Genomic DNA, 20,235 nt, shown 5'->3' with positions numbered 1-20,235 from the left:
GCTCAGGTACACTGCGTTCGTTGTTTATTCAAGGTGCACCTTGTGGCCCAGCCGGGAGTTTGAAGGGTGCTCGGCAGTGCACGGTTTGCGCGCTGCGACACACGGGAGAAGAAGCCGGCTGCGCAATACGAGTGGACGGAACTCTACAGCACATGCAGGCATGCGGGAAACAAATGGTAGCGCTGTGTATCAATCATTTGGTACATCGATAAGAAATTCCTGGTGTTGTTGTTGGTATCGAACTGTTCTGCACCGTAGCACCTTCTAGCCGGTTGTGAAGGTATCACCAAAAAATGGTCCATGCTCTTTCGGTAGGAACGCAGGGACTGTCTTAATTGTAGCGCGGATAAAGTTTTTTTGGCATGATTCCATCAAATATCGCCATTTTGTAATTGGAGACGTACTTTACGCTGATAATCAGGTCCTAGTTGTTTACTTACTCTTCTAAATAATTGTCTATTGCTAAAATATGTTTGTTCAACGGATCACGCAACCGACCTACAGTAATTTTATTAATTTCTTGAACAGAAGTGTGAGAAGAGTTAGCTATAAAATATGCTATAAGATGAGATTTCAATTCGAAAGATCACCAGGCAAAGTTCTTGGTTTGTCCACAATTCCCACAATCCATCATGATTTTGTGCAAGCATTACATGACGATTGCCTAAACATAATGCCTTGGAATTTTGTACCATTGTCTCGTGCGTGTTCAGTTTCGCAAGGATCCATTTTGTTAGGGGTTATGTTTTGCAAACAGTAGCCGCAAGTCAAAGCCACGCATTAAGACGTTCCTTCTGTAAGGATTAGTGAGCAGCTTTGCACCTGAGCTGAACGGACGCACAGCCAGTGTTGCGGTAAAGATTATGGAGTTTATGGAACACCGCTGACCGGGTCCGATTTATGGTCCCGATAGAGCGTTACCTGCGCAAGGTTGATCAACTCTAAAGGCGTTATCTTTTAAAGCTTTGTGACTTTGTGCTTGCACCCCTTGCATTTCCCCGTGCCAGGTCTTACGCCAGGACCGCAAGAGTTGCACAAGCATCCGGCCTATGTTTCGTAGAATTCCCGATAAGCTCTCTCCCCACGAAAAAAAAAAAAACGATTCCTCCAGCCATTTCTTCCAACATGTGTACCGGTGCGTAGTTGCGCAATCTCCCATGACTCTGTTACCGATTTGTAACGTGTGTGACTTTTTATTGTATCTTCAAGGCTGCCTAGTTGTTCTGGGCACTAAGCAAGCCCCACTAAAAATGGGAAAATATTCCAACGAAATTTTCTTCGTTTCTACTCCAAACTCCAAATAAAGTCCGGCACATCCTGTTTTAATCCGGGATGATTTTTTTAAAAAGGGTGCCCATAGCAATACCAATACATTTCTTCTACGCTACATGTATGTGTGTGTGTGTGTGTGAGAGTGTGGAGAGTTGAGTTTGTGTTGGTAGGGCGCGATATGCAAACCTGCAACTCATGGCGCAACGGTGATCGAGCGAGGCGATCATATCGTACGGTCGCGTCGATAAAGTGTGCTGAGTTTCATTTCGCAATGCAAGTTCTATTCCAACGCTGTCCGATGTTAACACTTCTCAAAAAGAGACGAACCCATTCCAAACTTTCGCATGTTTCATGCTGTTGCCTCATACGTAAACCATTGCCATAAAATGTGTATGGCACGAAGCACTGTACTGCTTATCGTTGATAGTTTTCGGAAACGGAATCGTTGTGTGCGTTCCTTTGCCCTCCGGACCGACGTGCTTGGGTGTCGTCCCAAAAGATCAAAAAACCCCCCACGCCCATATCTCACCTTCATTACTGTAGGGGAGTCAGGCAGGGAGTAGAGAGCGCGAGGTGTGAATACAACCCCTACTGGTTGGTGGTTGATTGAGGTGACGTTGAGCGATTTTCCTTATCGGTGATTTCACACAGGATAGAGCTGGAAGGGATCGGCCGGCAAAAGGGTGTCTGTTTGGCCGTTGGATGAGGTGATACCGGCGTGAACGGATTGGGTACAGCACAAACATGGTGTGTATAAATATCGATGGCACGTTCACATCGACACTGAGTCACTTTTATCTGCCGTGGGTCCACGGAGCAGCTCCGTTGCCAATGGTGTATTGGTAACGGGAGGTAAACCGCTAGATACGCGAGGTTCCAAAGCGATTGATAACGTATCGGGTTCGCTGCTTTCCCATCACTACCACCACGGTAACCATGGAGGGCAGCCATTTCGCTATCGATCAAGGGGTCGATTCCATTTCATCCCCCGTGTTGCGGTACGGTGAGGCGATCCTGAAACGTCCGTTGATAAGGCATCGTTCCCTCTCTCTCTCCTGCTGGCATGTGGGGGTTTAGCTGTATCGACTTGACGTTCGATATGGGTAGATGACACGAACAGCAACAACAAAAATCACTCGTTTATCGGTTATAAAAGCTGTGTACATTTTAAAATGCTCTTATTACCGTGGATCGCTTAGTGTGGACAGGACCGGGTTGCGGATGGTTCCCAGTGTGTCACGTTGCAACCATTGAACTGTTGCTGATGTGGCACCGTTTTTAAGAGGAAAGTGTTATCATTAAGGTGGTGACGATCTGTGTGCGTTTTTTTTTTGTTTGGAGTCTTGAAGGTGAAGTGTACAGGATACATAGTGCGTTTTTCGATAGGACGTGAGTGAATTTACTGCGTAAAAGATGCGCTACACCTGGATTAGAAGTGTTTCAATACCGTACACACACACACGTTCGCGCTACGATCGTGGGTATTTTAGATCGTAGACAGACCACGTTTTCCAAAGGCTCTCGGTGAGCAGGTGAGGTACTCAGCCGTCTTTGGGGCCCGCCACATCTGCTTCCGCCAGAGCCTTTCCCTATGCTGTCAGATCTACTTCATACCCATGAATGGTGGCGTGATATCAACGTTCGCTAACCTGCGCCGTGGACACCGGAAGTGCTTACTGGTCTGGGGAGTGACCAAATATCACGATATGGAATAAGTGGAGTAGTGGTCTCATCGCTTAGTTTCAGAAAAGTGAGATTCTACTTCTCCGACTTAATTCATATCTAGTTGAATCAACAGTTTTGCACATCCAGCAGGAAAGAAAACTTCACAAAACGATACGCTGCGCATGCTTCCATTTCGGCCACGGGCGACAACGCCCAACCACGGTACGCGAATGTCGACAAACGGTGTCGGCGCCAGAATGTAGGCAATCCGCATTGCACATCGATCGTTAATCGGACGCGTTCAGTGCGTTCATACAAATTGTGAACGTACTGTTGCAGTGTCCGAAAGCACTGCAGCAAACTAATCGAATTTTGTTCAATAGTACGATTTTTTCACTCGTGTTTTGCGTGTGGCGCAACAATTGAAACTGAGTGATGTGTACCAAGCTCGTCAAAAAACAAATAACCTCGGCACATTTGCGTGTCAAACCGACACCTCGCGTAACTTGCAAAGACTTAATTGAAACGATTCGCGTTCGTGCTGTGGTTAACGAGCTGCCAAACTTAGGGTTGGGAATCCCCGCGAGGCTAGTGATGCATTGGGTTAGAATTGTTTGTTTTGTCGATTTGGGAAAATGTCGCTCGATTGGCAATTGGCACGCACGCACTGCTCGCGGTGATGTATTAATGATCGGCAAACACAATTTTCAGCTTGCCGTGCTCTCTGTCCTGATTAGGCGGAACATAGGGTGAGCGGCAGTGAGGGTGAAAAAGGCTAGCTAAAGGCTGGAAGCGGTACAGGTAAAGCAAACATGAAACGGATAATAATTATAGGGTTGCACCGCAACCGCCACGTAGCGCGATAAAAGTTAGTGCGATCGTGCCGGCCTTTGCGGAGAGGCTTTCGTTTAGCTCGGAGAAGGATTGCATTTTGTTCATATTTTGTTCTGTAAAATAAAAATAAACATTCCACTGTTCCCTCACAACACGGAGGGAACGATTAATAACTCAGTTTTTTTTATGATCACAAGGATCGCGGCGGAGAAAAGTCGATCAAAAATGGGTTAGCTAGTAAAAAAAGGATCTAGGGAAAAGGCGCAAAAGGATACGTTCACCCAGAACGAAGACGAAATCCTACAGTTGATGGCTTTCCAATCCTTTTCTAAGGGGTGTGTTTGAACAAATTAGAGCCGGAGAGAGACTTTCGATAGAAATAAAATTTTAATACCACCATCCATACAGGGTCATCCTACCCGTCGACCAATTGGTATCGCTGGCAGCTCGGTTGGCTCGCCAGGATTAGATCGGCGTTGTGCTTCATTCACGCGCAGGATTTGTTTAGCGTTATTTACATTCGAAAGCAAATGGGGAAATTGGTTTAATGGTGGTTCGTGACTAAAATTCGTTCCCGGGTGGTCCACGAATGTCGTCGACCGATGGCGTTGCGGGCGCCGTTTAAATTACAAGGACTCGTTGCCGTAATGGTTGTGTGAAATTGTTAATGGTCGTCGGGTTTTGGGCTATTGAAGCCGTATTATGATTAGATAGCGCCATTGATCCCTTTGTAGTCGGGTCGGGTCGATCGGGTTTGATGTCTCGATTGACTTATCGGATAGTTTGTTGTACTGTAGAATGATGACGGTGAATGATGAACAGCGGTGTAATAAAAGTAATATTTATTTTTATGGACACTGTGTCCGTGATAAAACAGCAGGATCATTTAGACCTGGGACGGTATTTGAATAGTGAATTGTAATAAAATAAAAAATAAACTGTTTTAAATGGATTTTATTCAGCATCTTATTCCTCCAGGCAGCTTTTCCTCAAAAAAAAAACAAATATCTGTTAAATTGAAAAAAAAAATGATAAAATTGATATAAAAAAAAAAACAAATCAACTGAAGCTTGTCCCGGAAGTCTTAGGTTTCGGATCATTCCGACAACTCTTTACTGCTCCAACCGGACCGACGAATCCAATTCTACAAAGTCGGAACAGACCGGATCTCTGATGACGCTCCTATGAACCCATAGCCAGTTTAAATTTACTAACATTATCTGTAGTACTTGATGTAGTAGTTGATTTTGAAACGCTTTCAGTTACTGTACATGACCTCAACAAAGATCCGAATCACCTATCACTTGACATTCTTGTTTTTTTATAAAACTACTGAAATTAGAAAATATTAATCTACGACATGTCTCCATGCTTAAAAGTTTTACATCCACATGGTTGATTAAGAACTTTTTAATTTAATAACTATTCGTTTTAGTATGAGCTAGGATCATTAAAAAGAAAATCAAGGCTACCAACAAGCATGATATCGTTCTCTTCCTTTATTTATTTATCCGTTTTTATTTTTATCTATGTTTTTTGTCTTCAAGTGTACTTTCGAATGGTATCTAGTGTTTCATCACTATCTAGTAGACTAGAATGTTACTACCCCTAAATTGCTGCAATCCTTAAAGCATAATAAGGATAATGAAGATAACTCCGACCAACCATACTTCTAATTTCATTATTGCCATGAAAATGTGTGTTCCGTGGACGCAGGATAGATGCTTAAAAGCTGTCTGCCAAATTCACCGACAAGGGTACACGAACTGCAGCAGCAAAAGCAAACCACCGACTGCCCGAATGCGAATGGTGTGTCAAATTTCAAGATAAACTGTGTGTGGTTTAGAACGTTAAGCTGCCAAATGAGTCGTCACTAATTCAGTCGCTGATCAAACACTGAAGCCACGCTCAGCGACAAACATCGCCACAAACGGGCAAAGGACATCGCTTTCATGTGATAATTTGCGTCTATTTTTTTACGAACTAAATGCACATAAATCCGCCTAAGTTTGAACGGAGTAAAGTGTTGGACGGTTTGCTCTCATTTCGGGGGGATTTTTTTTTTGCATTATCTTAGTGTAATCAATCATTGCGGAATCGCGATGTCCGCGCGTGGCTGTACCGTGTAATGGAGGTGAGTAGCTTTTAATCACACGTTAAAGCTATCCATTGGGGTTGGCACTTATATTTGGTGGTTCCTGCGGGCGGGAGCGAGTTTAGAAACTGCTACAATGTAGTGTGTGCTGTTTATTTGCACGCCATTCATCACATAATGAATGTTTGCCCACCAGCGACACTAATAACGCTTAAAACCGCACGTGCTGGATGGAAAAGCAAGCGTTAGAGGGTGTGTGTGAGAGGGAAAGAGAGAGCGGATTTTAGAGGGAGAAAGAGACAGGGGAGAAAGGACTTCAGGCACAGCAGCACACCACAGGTGGTTTGTTAGAACATAATAACGAAGTAATTGGAGTTTAATGTTTAACATCGAAGGGCTTTTGCATCGGGAATCAAACGGTGAGCAAAGTGCGCATGCAATTTTTTCCACTAATTTCTTCACCTTTCGTCTGCAGCGAGAGCTACGAACAAATGTCAAACAGAGAAGAAAAAAAAAAACGATGCAGGTCAGGTATAGAAGCAGTCCACGCTTTGACGTAGCACACCAGAAAGGCAAAAACTCTCCCAGGCACCTCTGGACCAGGGGTTGCACATTTGCTTCTGGGTGAGGTTACGAAAAAATCGATCAAATTTCAGTTGCTCCAGTATGGCACTGGAGTTGGCTGTGCGAAGAGATAAGCGAGCAGGAACACGACGCGAGTGAAGAAGCCTTTTTCGCTTGAGTAACACCAGAACATAACAAAAAATGGGTTCTGCTGCTTTGCTTAGATCAGGGCAATGGTCACACTAGCCCAGTAACGTCATCGCTAGCGAAGATGTCTTCGATGGATTTGAGGTGGTAGTTTTGGTTCCTGCTCGGGGAAAAAAGGTGCATTTCCAGGAAATGGTTTGTCCGCGCCGAGGATATCTTCAATTTCCCTGTTTTTACACCCATCGTCTATTCGATCGCAAGCAAAACGAGCAAACGGCGATTCAACTTCTATTGCTGAGCCTACTGATTCCGTTGCCAGGCAACAGGCTACCCTTCACGATGGGCAAGCGAACGGATCAAAAAACATTTTGCAGCATGCTCTGCATCAATATCAGCTTCAGTCAGCCAACTTAGCAACAGCATACGAAAAAAAAAACCCTTCCTCCAGTGTGACGAGTGGACATTGAAAAGCATGTCGGAGCAGAAGCTTAAAACCGATAAGGATGGGATACCGATCGATGATCCGTCGATACGCGGGTGGTCCCGATACTTTAACAACCGCACCATACGTGGCCGAGCGAATGTAAGTATGCAGCGCATCCCGGATCGCGTTCCGCTATGGTTCCACTGTGGTCTCAAAAGTTCGTCATCACGACGGTTCTGTTCGGTCTGCCGGTGTTACAGGTGGCGAAGACGACGCTCACGCTAATGCTGGTCGGTACGATGTACTACCGGTTCGTTCATCCCCAGACGACACCCGAACCGAAGGCGTGAATCGTACGGACGGTGCGATGATAACGCCTCCAGTGCCAGTGCCCCAGTAGCCATCTGCCATTGTGAGAACTTTCTGATGATTCTGATGTGCCGTTCGAGAAACGAGATCTAATAAACTTTCAAATTTTCTAAAGTCCACAAAAGGAAGACTCTTTTTGCCGTAGGAACAATTCTTCACTCCAGAGTATATAAACAGAGCGCTTGAAAACGGAAAAGAACACAGTTAAAAGCTTTCCGTGTGTGAGGGTTAGTATTTTTTTCTTTATTCAATCTGGGAAGAATTCTTCCTTCACTTGAATTCTTGAGGTCTCGCTACGAGTGCTCTTCAGCGAACGGTTAGCCTGCGGGGTTTTTAGGGTGCACTCGATCGGTCGAAATGCTCCGTACCGGTGTGTTCCCTTTTAATGCCGGTCCGGTATCGTTCGATCGGATCACAGACTTGTGATTCACTTTCATTACGTATGCAAATCATCTAAGCATGGGAATTGCGTGCGATAGATTGTGCGGTCCGCTGGAACCCGCGGGCCAATTCCAACTCAGAAGTAAACAACACAAATTATCGGGGCCGCGTGTGTGCAGAAGCTAATCAAATAGCCTCGGGGTGTCCTGAATCCGTTCCCCTGCCATGGATGGGCTGGCAGGATCAGCGTGTCGTGTGCAGCCGACAGTGTGGCGTGCTGGATAAAACGCCAACATCTGGGAATCAATTTACTCACACCGGCCGCACACTCACGTCTCGTTCGCGTTCTAGATACTGGCCCGCATGCCAACAATGTTGAAATATGCCGATTTCTTGACGGATGCTGCCGGTGCTGCCGCCGCCGATTTGATGGAACGGCCCTTTTTTCGGACAATTTTCCGAGTGCCCCGAGAAGAGTGCCCCGGCATGAGAGGGTCCACTCGAGTGAGGCAGACTGATACGAAGAATCAAAGAATGTGGACAAGTCGCGGGATGCGAGACGTGCACCGGACTGACGCGATGAAATTGAAGTAACCGATCGAACTAACCAATGGTAGGCCGAGAGGGCGCGATGGCGCAGGGAACGAGATTCCATAGAGTTCAAGTAGCTCCACCACATACGGACGGGTTGGAGCACAAACGGAGGAACGGGTAACCGCGCTGAACGAGCACTGTGCACATTCGTAAGTATGTAAACGAGCACCCACTAGAGCAGGATTTTGTTTGATTCCTTCTGCTTCATCCAGCGTGGACACGGCAACCCCGTGGTACGGCAATTCGTGGTCCAGCTACTGGAGTGGATCACAGAAGAAGATCTTCGCTCGATTGTGATGAGGTTTCGAAATTCTTATTTTTGTTAGAATAACAATAAAAATAATCATAACAAAACGCCCATGGTTCATGGTGCCACTAGCAGTGATGAGCACGCGGAAGCGTACCCGCCGATCGCTGGTGCTTTCTTTCCGACGGCGTTGGACGGCGGGAAAGCGATTAATCATCCTGATCATCATCATCAGCGTCGTTCTCATCACGGTTCTCATCGCGCTCGATTGGATGCCCTCGATCGCGGGCCTCTCGCGCGTCTCGCTCGCCCATTGAGATTATGTAAATTCATTCTGGCCATCCAGGGCCGGTGTTTGGATAACACTTTTTCGGTAGTTCCCGTTGCCGTGGTGCGGGCTCTCGGATTCCCTTCTATCGCCACTATCCCATCGGGCCACCGTGACGAGCCGTCAAACAATGGACGCATTTGAATGGTCCCGATTTACGGCATGATGCCTTCGGGCCTCTGGTTCCTCGGGATGGAGCGGGGTTTGGAAACGCGCTCGGAAGCTGAGCACATGTCAGCGTAAGCAGCACGTAATTGCTCCAATAAAATGATCCCTTTTGTGGGGCGTGATAATTGAATTGAGAGCATCATGTATCACACTTGGGTGTGCAGCTTCTGAACAAGAATGAATGGATTAGTGAAGATCGCATTGAAGTGGTCACTCGAGCGCGTGCTCTACATTTCTTATGCAGATGTCGATGCTACTGTTGATATTAATAGAGTAAAGGGAAGCATTTAGAAGGATACGACTATGCGTAAAGCATGATCGAGAAGATGAATTTTCGCTGCTGGACCATGTTGGCAGCACTTTCTCCTGGGGATCGTGATCCTCTGCACAATTTGTTCCATCATCGGTTCGATTGTGTGCGGATGCTTCCGGGAAGGTTGCACGGACACTTGATCATTTTCCACACCCAATCGACCGATCAGCTACAAGCTGATAGTGTCATCCTTTCTAAAAAAAAGTACCAAAAAAGGTTGGCGCTAGTGTGGCAGAACAAATGAGTTACCATTTGTCACCTAGATCGTTTTTTAATTTCGTACATTTCGGCTCCTTGTAGCGGCGTGGCCGGCCACCTTTGGCCATAGTGGCAGATAGCTAAAGAAAACATACCACCCGTAACAAAAGGATGTTCAAGAAAAAAGGGGTTTGTAGGCTCTGGTTCTCCAGGAAGGATGTCCTTCCGTCGTGTAGAATAATGTCTTCACTTTCACTCGCTGACAGGTCGCCCCTGGTGTTTTGTTTTCGGTCCTCTTTGGCACTCGTGTTTGACAAATATTGCGCACAGCAGCGAGTGAGAGTGCCGTGCGCCTCTTCATCACGAACAATGTAGAATGGGAACTGCTATGGTAAGCCCTACAACAGGTAGAAGAAGCCCTTGGTGAGAAGAAGCGTAGTGAAATATTGAAAAAAGAATGTATGTAACCTTTTTATTATTATTTTTGGTTACCTCATGCAGTAATATTCACGTTTTGTGCTTCACCAGTTGACGAGTAGCACCGGATGCAATGTTGTTTTTTAAACATTAAAAAGCCATGCCCTAGCATCATAAAAAAAGCACACGAGCGATTGCACGAAGGACCTGTGATTAATGGGTGGAAAATTGGATTTCCGTTTTAGTTGGTGCCCTTATTATTCAAAATTGTGCTAGGATCATCGAAGGCAAGGATCGAATAAATGACTCCAAGTAAAGCTAATAACGCTTGTTTGTAAACTTCGGGGTACCCTACTTTTCGGCAACGGTTTAAAAGAAAACCCATCAATGCAGTAAACGGAAGCGGGAGCTGCATGGGTGCGTAATACCGTTAGGCAAGTAGCGTAAAAGGTTACCGTGAAATCAATTGGCAACATATCGCACTCGATTACGGTTGAAGAAACTGTGGTTTATGAGACGTACAGCACCGGAAGTAATGTCGGTTAGTATTGAGAAGATGCGGGATTCCTTCACGAAACAGGGCGAAAGATACAGTTAATCATAAGTGGTTAAGGATGTAAGAAGTCATGGTGGTACCATCAGTCATGAGATGATTCCGTCGAGTTTTTTTGTCCACTGCGAAGGATTCTAATAGGACTCATGTTCACTGAACACTGATGAGCTGTACTGTGTATTGTTATCCATTCACATCATATTTACCATCAGATATTAATTAGATATTTAATAAGTTTTATTGTGTAGTGGTTGTAGCGTTTTGTTACAAAGGTAAATATTAGGTGAATATTTATTCTGCAGATTAATTCATGCTCAAAGATTCATTCTGCTAGCATTGATTTTTAAAGACTAAGTTGAGTTGAAAAGTTAGGCACGAAAATTTGCTGCCTCTCATGCGGCAGGAGGAGGATTCATTCACATCATGAGGCGACTCACAAAAGAATCATGAATGATTCATGATTCTTTTATGAGTCGTTCCATGATTTGAATGAATCCTGCTCCTCCTTACCAGCACAATAATTTGAAGAGTTAGAGGAGTCATTCATATGGTTTTCTTTGGCTTTATTTACCCGTACCTAGTAAATCCTGCTTAAGGACAATTGGTCCGGATGAGATTTTGTCCCTATCCGGCCGCGTGAAGACCGGCGCCCGATCTTGAAAATGATGTGATGTGAATGACTTCACTCTGAAAATTCATATGAATAACTTTTCTCAAATAATGTATTAAGCTTAACGCTACATTGCATACTTCAGACACATTTTTCTAATTCTTATGATAGTCAACTTTTTTTACAGGAAGCCCTTAAAATATACTAACCATAACTCATCCATAACGATGCACCATTTCAATTTATTATTTTTCCAACAGAGAACTTAAGCTTTAAAAAAAAATCTTATTATTATTATTTGCCACTACAACTAATCCCATTGCATTACCTTTTTTTTGGATAACCATTATTTACTTTTTTCCCATAACGAGGGGGCACGAGGCACACGCATTAGAAAAACCGGCAGATGTTTTGCTTGTGCATGCTGGATGCTGCCGGTTGCGTTGTTGCGGTTTAAGAAAACCACAACGCAAGCTTCACTTTTAATTAAGAAATATAACCAAACAAAAAAAAATGCGCTATCCACCGCAAAATTATAATCTTTGTGATGAGGTAAAAAAACAACTTCAATCTTCATCGAACTGGAGCAAAAAGCAACTAAAAAGCAGTCCTTGTCGCGAAGCCCTTCAAGGGTAACATGCTTCTTGTTGACTGAAATTTCCTAGAATACTTCACTCGAACAAAAAGGGATCCACAGGCCAGACACGTTACGTTAGCGTTTTTTTTTTGGTTTTGCTGCTCCGGAAAGATAAAACAAGCGACTAGCAACGGGGAAAATCTAAATCGATGTAAAACTGCATCGTAAAGCGGCGCCCGTTTGAGAGACTCGCTGCTGTTGTTGCTTTTTTTTTCGGGTGTTACCTTCAGGGAAACCAGATTTCGCGCAAAGATCCTTGGGATCCAAATTAGAAGGCGTTAAACAAACAACGCAAACGTAAGGGAGCGTCTTTGAGTACGAGTCGATGGGTTGATTTGCTGAACCACACACTGACGTGCTAATTAATGGGCACCGGGAGCCGCGTGAGTTATGAGTGATTTGGTTTCGCACCGTTCGAGAATCTAACACGCGGGGACTGGACTGAATGCTGTCGTATTAGCGATCGTTGATGTCTTCATTTAGGCGGTTCGGATCGTGTGGACGCGAAGGGAAACGGTGGTATGAAAATTACCCCAAGTTGATTGACCTTTCGGTGGGAGGGAGAGCTTCATCGTAACTTTCGAAAGCGGAAAGTTTGTATGGATATGCAAGAATTGTTGTTTTTTGTTGATAAAATAGAAGCGATGCATCCTATTTGCAACAATAGCAGCTGAAATGAAGCTAGGGGGCTTACGATGCTTCAATGAAGCTGTTCATTTTGAGCCTGGACAATGAAAAATCGTCTCATGATGAGGATATTATGCCAACGAACAGACCTTTAGCTGAATGTTTAAGGATAACGAACTATCTCTAAACTGTTCCCTTCTAAGTTGAAGAGATCGCAAAGCAATTTTTATCCTTACGGTCGAGTCTTCCTTTCGCGAGCAAAATACATTTCATTCCGCAATGTTCCTTTGTGACCAATTGAGACAAATGAGAGTGTGGGTTTAGTAAGATTTATAACCCATTCCTTCGCAGTCTGTACAAAAAAAAAACAGCGATATTAAAGCTGCTTTCTCACCTCCGAAAACTGGAGTCACTTTTGGAGCAGGGCGCATCCTCCCCGTCGCTTATCGAATTAATCAAACTATAACGATCCGCTGGCGTTTGGTTGCGGTTGCGAGCACGGCCCGTAGCTTCTGGATCTTCTGAGAATCCCATTCATCCCGAGTTCTCACACAGCGCGAACAGGAACGAACCGAAAAGTGGCACAAAACAACACCAACCATTAAGAAGCCGACCGATCGTATCGATCGGTTAAGCAAAAACGGAAGTTGCCAGGAGTGAAGCGCATCGGCAAAAAAAAAAATCATGAATGAAATCGAATTTGAATGGCGGCAAAGGCAATGGGTTAGTACCTGGGAATCAAACATCGATCCGGTTGTAAAAGTAAAAGTTAACGAGCAATAAATTTACACTTTTATTGCACTTTTAGAATCCCGGAAGAATAGCCACTTCCAGCCTGATGCACTTGACTCGGTGGTTTCCGTGAGAAGGACACTGGTTTTGTCACTTGGTGGCATGGTTAGCGGATAAGATTAGTGCGGTTTCTGACAACATCACGCCTACGAATCGATACGAAGGAAATCCAAAGGGATGGTCCAAGATGTTAAACATTCAGCTCGAGCTGTTTCCCATGCCCGCGCGAGATAAGATCGAACAGATTGACAAGCGCCTCCGGGAATGGGTTGGATGTGCCTTTGTCCCACAGTTCTGTGCTGGGTGAGCGTGTAAAGAGTGGTGTATCCTTTTGTTATCCTTTCGCTACCTGTCGTTCGAACAGTTCGGTTCGATGCGATGTGAAAAAAATCTTGCATCCGAACAATCGAACAGGTTCGTCACTTGTGGCATCGTTGAAGTCTTCCGTTTTCTGCCCTTTCAAAAAATGCTCAATGAATATCGCGTGGAGTTTTGATGGGTTGGAACGTTGTTGTTTTTTTTGTTCTTCCACAAATTGGGTAAACGCCTTCATATCATAAAGTGTAAACACTTCTAACGTACCGAACGCGCAACACTGCCAACCGCAAATATCAAAAGTTTCCGCGTTAGCAAATACCCGAATCTGTAGGTCTTTTGTTTTGTCTTATCCGCCGCAACCGGGCGGTTGTGTGGCTTGTTGTGGGAAATAAAATCTCTATCACGAGGTACGGGGATCCTGTTCGCATTTTGCCCTGAAACTCCGAAAGGCAAGTGGAAACGGCTTGGAAAAAAATCCCAATATTTGAACCTTGTGTCAAGGGAACGCGTCGGAAATTCGGTTACATTCCCATTGAAATGCGTGGACCGAAAATTTACCGGGTTCGAAAGTTATATCACTCCGGGGGTTTGGGATTCTTTATTTTTGGTTTTTGAAGTTATTCCGCATTGACACCGGCTCGAAGGCGATTTCAATGCAAGGGAGAAAGAAACGCACGATGTAGAAATAAGAAGTGGAAAAATTGATCCTCACCCAAAGGACTCGAGCGTGTAGGTTTTTTTCCTCCTATTTTTCTATCTTTCTCCCTTCAAGAAGTACCTTTTGCCACCGAATGCGAACAAGTGTTGGGAAGGAAAGTGCTAGAAACACGTATCCCGGCCGGAACAGGTACCGAATCTGAAGAGGTGGTTTTTGGATTAAGGAGGAAAAAAACACACATACACCATCGGACGCGAATCTGCACAAACCAGACCGTAGTATTTATTTGAAAATAATTGTTTCAGCTATTGTGCTCCAAAATAAAAAAAAACGTTTCCCCGATTAAAGGTGCCCCGGTGATTATACCTGTTTCGCCGGGTCCGAATGGAACTGTTTTGTGCGTGCGAGGAAATTAAATTGCGAAGCGGAAGAAAACGAGAGCACTTGAGCAGAGTGCACAGACTGCAGGAAGTGGAACCTTTGTCCGTGCATGAAATGAGCGGGAGATACAAAATAAAAAGTGGAAAACTTTCAGACGAAACAACAACAGCAGAAAAAAGCTACCCCAATTCAGGAGTCCGGAAGACACTGGAGTGGCACAGTTCAAGGACGAAGGCAGAAATTGATTTATAATTACAGTTTTTGATCGTGTCGCCCTGCCACAAACATGAGAACAAATCATAACTGTCTCTGGCGGGTTCGGATCTGATTTGTCAGAACCGTAATTGGAGCTATTGTTTCGCCTAATCATAGTTTATGCTTCCGAGATGCCATCCCACACAACGAACCACCCGGAAGCGAATGTCAAATGGCGGGAGGATTTGAGTGGAAAATTGTGCTGCCTTAAGTGCTGCTGCTGCTGCTATTGTGCACTGATCAAGCTGCACTTGATGCTGAACTGCTACCGTGCATCTTCGATGAAACGATCTACAATCTCACCCGACCGCAATCTGTTCAGCAGTAACCATTTGCAAGTGTTCTAAATAAAAAAAAAACATGGATGTCTCTTGATGAATTTGATAACAAAAAAAAGAAAGCACTGAATGCATGCACTTTTCATGTAGTTGTGCACAAAAAAAAAGTAAGACATCTTTTCTTCACGCTTGATTATTATGCATCAGAACACACAAAAAAAGTTAATCCACCACGCCTTTCAGTACAATAAAAAAATGCTTTTTCAAACATCATTTAATTATGACCATAAATGTTAAAACCATAAAACCGCATGCACGTTCTCTCACCTGTGTGTGGTTTTTTTTTTGGGGAGGACTATTTTTTGTGCGTTTGAAACCGTTTGTACAAGCCGCAAACTTTCGGTAGTGCGGAAAATGTCTCAAACCGCACATACGCAAAACCGTTTTGGGGCCTACGAGCTCGAGCGTTAGTGTGTGGGGTCTTAGAGAAAAGCCATGATGGAGCAAAAAAAAAAAAGAAACAACATCAGTAAAAAAACATCATTGCCCAGGAGTTCAGGAGTTGTAACTTGAGCTTCTATCGACCGGGGGCAATTTTTCGATGATCTGGATGCACCTTTTACACCACCACCAAGAAAGGAAGGGGTCGGACGATTGGGCTTTATGAAAGGGACTGCACAATACGGGAAGAAAACTGTCACAGCAAAAGATGCTTACTTCGATGAAACGAAGGAATAATAAGACACAAGTAGGAAAAATGATCAGAACATTCTGTAGGTCCAAGTCACAGGACGTGCTGGGACCTTCTCAACAACGGAAGATGTGACTTTATGCTTCCCTTCTGTAGGCAGCAACCATTGGGCAGGACAACGACTTCCCGGGCCATTTTTCCCACACGAATCGGAAGCTCCACCAGAGTGTAATTCCGTCTAGAAGACGAAAATGGCAAAAGGTGGCCCAAAAAAAAATATACACTCACAGCACTGTACGGGATTTAGTGGCAGGAAGAATAGAACTTTACATTGCTCCCCCAAACCTTGGGCGACCGGTGTGCGACCTCATTCTGAAGGTCCCTTTCCGAGAAGGTAGCGTGCTCTTTCATGGCCGCGGCTAGAACCGTTAGCGGTCGATTTGGGGATTCGATTACCGGTTGCGCAGCCACTCGCAGCAACCGCAGCAATGTGTCTGAAGCTTAACATTGAAGTCGCGCTAAAACACGCACACCCTACGCACATGCGGTTGAAAAGTTGCGTATGGGTACGTCGGGTCGCTCAGGACACGGATAAATGGTTTTGGGTGGTGTTGAATTTTACGCTTTGCTGAAAGTGTTAGAACGTATCAAAACAAAGGCTAATCAATTAGTTTAGCAGGTAAATACCGGGTTGAAGACGTCGCCCTCCAGGGTGGCTACAGCACGTACAGTCATCGACAAAAAAGAACCACCGCATCGAGATATACATATTTCAATCGCTTATTGCTCAACACCATACAAAAGTAATCGTAGGAGTAGTAGAAGTAGTCCTAAAATAGTAATTGCATAACTTAAGGCGCTGGAAACGCTAATATTTTTAATAACCAAACAACATACGAAAAAAGCATCAATTTTTTTTAAACAATCAGCGTTTTAGTGAAAGAAAGTCAGATGTTCATTTCGAATCTCAAGCATAATCGTAACATTTACCCAAAACAAAACAGCCAAACATACACTTATGCTTTGTGCAGCTGTTTATGTCAATACCGACACCGATTATCACAACAGATATGGTTAATTCTTAATGTTTGCAATTTGCCTCCGAATGCTTATCCCTGCTAAGCACCTCTCTTTGGTGAATGCGCACTTTTGCCGCCCATAACTGTAGCCTAAAATATTTCTAATCTTCTTCTCGGCCATTCGTGCACGCAGCATCCCGCTCAAGGGTATTGAATAACATCGATCCCACCTTAATCCTTTTACCGGCCCGACGAGACATACTCGTGGGTGGCATTGCATGTCGAGCCGAAGCTCTGACCGACTCTCGAACCACTGGTGTGTGTGTTTGAAACTTCAGGACGGAACGCCCAGTCACTGTTGCAATAAATTCCCCGGTAAAGATTTGTCTCACAGCAGAGGAGACTATCGGATTTGCGGGTCTGAGACACCTGAGAATCCCACGTTAGAAAAAAAAACACGTACCTCGCTGATGGCGCCACATCGAAAGGCGTTTTATTGGATTTTAATTTGGGAACTTTGAACCAAAAAAAAAAACCGCTTTGCTACCGTGTCCGTTTATCATTCTGTCGTTAGATCTCCGCCCGGTAGGATAGTATCAACAAATAAACCACACACAAACACACATGAACCTCCTACTGTTGCGTCTGGTTGAAGAATGTGCAGAAGTATCATAAATAAAATGGAAAAAATGCCACCACTCTGTCAACCGCCATCGTTTTGTAGCGAAGGACTCTAGGACTCTCGAAGGGTGTTTCGTTGGTTCCTTTTTCCGGGACGACGAAGATATACGACCACGCTCACCTGCCTTTGGGAACCGTTGTCTCCGTTTTTGAATCGCCCATTCTTTTAGAGCGCCAGAATTCGCCAAGTTCGCTGACCGATTGAGGATACGGCTGGTAGAGGCACCGAAATGCAACGGCTCAACCCGGTGACGGACAGAACAATGCCGACGGCTGAGGGCGCGAGAGACCTCCTGCACGCTGTCAGCGCATGCACTATGGAGACATAAAGATTGGTGGAAAAATTATGCACCCTCGGCACGCTGAAAAACCGAAGGGTTCAAATCGATAATCATAAAATTATAATCCTCTCAGTGCGTATCAATATCAAAGTATCACCACGGGGACAGCACTCTGGCTGGTGCTATAACCTCGAACGATTTCCGGATCCCGAGCGTTGTGCCCATTTGTCTCGTGTCGGAGCGGGGTTTTTTGACTGGTTCCGGTCCGCTGTGCACAATGCAGCTTTAAATGGGGAAAGGGAATTTTGATTTTCCGCACCAGATAGGTGCGTGCAGTGCAGCCCGTGGTGGCGTCGCCGATCAGCACGTGCGGTTTTGCATTTTCCTCCGTACACGATCCAACCAACACCTGCCCCTGGTTTTTTTTCGGAGGCTCGGGGTGATCCTTAAGGATCATGATTCGTACGGGTACAGGTACGAACGGGTGGTTTGCGGACAATTCCGATCGGCCAGATCAAAAAGGAATGTGTTTAAAAGGTGTGCGGTAAAGAGAAGAAGTAGCAAACAAAACTGTAAGAATTCCATGTTATCCTAGCAAAAATTGGGCCACCCTTCGGAACGGAAGCTTTGAAGCATTATCCTTTCTCGTCAACGAACTGCACGTCCAAAACAAATTTGGCAAAACATAGGAAATGTGAGCCGAGTTTTAAATGAATCTTCAAGGTACAGGAAATTGGCCGACCGGTATTTAATTTCCGCTTGCGGCAACCCCTACGTATCAGCGATCAGCAAATATTGGAAGCTCGGAATCCGTCGAGTCAACTCTTTGCCAATCCTGGACCGCCTCCTTATTAAGTCGCTCCATTCCGGTGGGGAAAGAACCAAATTATGTGCTTGTGGCTGTGTGATACTTCCTTCAAGACACCCAAAACTTCAGGGTCAAAGTGGAAAGATCGTTCGTGGGAAATTTGATGCGTTTAATCGAATCACAAACGCGCAGTAAAAAATCATCCTGCGTCCGAAGACATCATTTTTACTCCGATAAAGCACGGAAGCTGATGAAATCTCAGCTTTTCGTTTTAGCTCGCGTGGGAAAGCAAATTATGAAAAGCTGAAGCTGAAAATTGGAAAATAAAACCAACCAACACAGGGCCGTTGTGATCAACCCTTGACCCTCGGACGGATGTACGGGAGCTTTCGCATGGTTCGCGATGCCTTCGGGGGGACTCGATGATGCGACTTCTGCGCAGTGGCAGAACCCGGCTACAAACTCGTTGATTGGTGCAGAAGGGACGGCACGCGTTCAGGTTAAAGGGATTTTGTTGTTGTTTTTTTTTCGGTGTGAAAGAATCCCAACATCCGAAAGGAATGGTACAGAAGCATCCAAACAAAAACGAGCCGAAATTCCCTGCTCGAACGCCTGAAGGCACGGTATGAAGCTGAAGTGCACCGTTCATTGGTATATCGTGATCGGATACGAACCCGAACGCTCATGGAAAAGAACCGAATGCGGCGTACCTTTTTTTCTGGGAGGGATCAGTATAAAAAGGCACGGCAGGTCCGAACAGCCAGGTCAGTTTTGGAAAAGTTCTCGTTCACAGCAGTTAAGCGGCGAAGAGCAATAGGCTACAGCATGAGTGCGGCAGACGTGTTCAGCTTTCAGCAGAGCTTTCCATCATACTACGGGCAACAGTTTGCTGTCGGTTCTGCATCGTACGAGCAGAACAGGCTCGAGAGTTACTTCCACGGACACAACTATCCAGTGCCGTCCGGCAGCGGTGGTGCATTTCTGGACACAGCAAACAGTGACATCTTTCTGCAACGTTCGGAACTGTTTTGCTCCACCGGTGGCACCAACAGCGGTGACGCCCGAAGTCCTACGCCCGTTTACGAAGATCCACAGCTGCGTCTGCTTCAGAGTCTTACCAGCGACGATAGTACCAGCAGTAGCAGCAGTGCCGGTTCGGAATGTGACAGTCCAGGTACGCTAGCCGCTCCGACAAAGATCAAAAACAAGCGTGGCAGTGTTGTGCCGGTTGTGGTGAGGAAAAAGCGTCGCCTGGCGGCAAATGCACGCGAACGGAAGCGGATGAAGGGTTTGAACGAGGCGTTTGATCGATTGCGTCAGTATTTACCATCGCTGGGAAACGATCGTCAGCTATCCAAGCATGAAACACTACAAATGGCTCAATCGTACATAACTGCGCTAGCGGAACTACTGGATTAGATTGTGGACAGCGGCAACCCGGAGCCCAGTGCATAGCTGACCGCAGGATGCAATAGTTAATTTATTTGTTTTTATTTATGAAACGCTATGTTAAACCTGTACATATCTAGGATTGTTTTGATGCGGAATGCAAGATTGATAAATGTCATGATAAAAGCGTAAAAATTGGACAGTGTTTAAATATTATGAACGAAAGAACAGCTTTGCTTGA

General features: G+C 45.1%; 1 protein-coding gene across 1 annotated transcript; it reads left to right on the top strand.

Annotated features, from left to right (window-relative positions):
• Nucleotides 1-19,430: 19,430 nt before the first annotated feature.
• LOC128298479 (basic helix-loop-helix transcription factor amos-like) lies at nt 19,431-20,024 on the top strand. Its single transcript, XM_053034229.1, has one exon. It carries the CDS (start codon nt 19,431-19,433, stop codon nt 20,022-20,024), a length of 594 nt encoding a protein of 197 aa, XP_052890189.1.
• The last annotated feature ends 211 nt before the right edge of the window (nt 20,025-20,235 follow it).

Source organism: Anopheles moucheti, chromosome 2 (genome assembly GCF_943734755.1).
Source record: "Anopheles moucheti chromosome 2, idAnoMoucSN_F20_07, whole genome shotgun sequence".
In the NCBI taxonomy this organism is placed as follows: domain Eukaryota; kingdom Metazoa; phylum Arthropoda; class Insecta; order Diptera; family Culicidae; genus Anopheles; species Anopheles moucheti.
The sequence above is the reverse complement of the archived record's forward strand: the minus strand, read 5'-3'. Positions and strand labels throughout refer to the sequence as shown.

Bases quoted from the DNA above. Each gene is read 5' to 3' on its own strand.
- LOC128298479 (XM_053034229.1), top strand. From the start codon at position 19,431: ATGAGTGCGGCAGACGTGTTCAGCTTTCAGCAGAGCTTTCCATCATAC.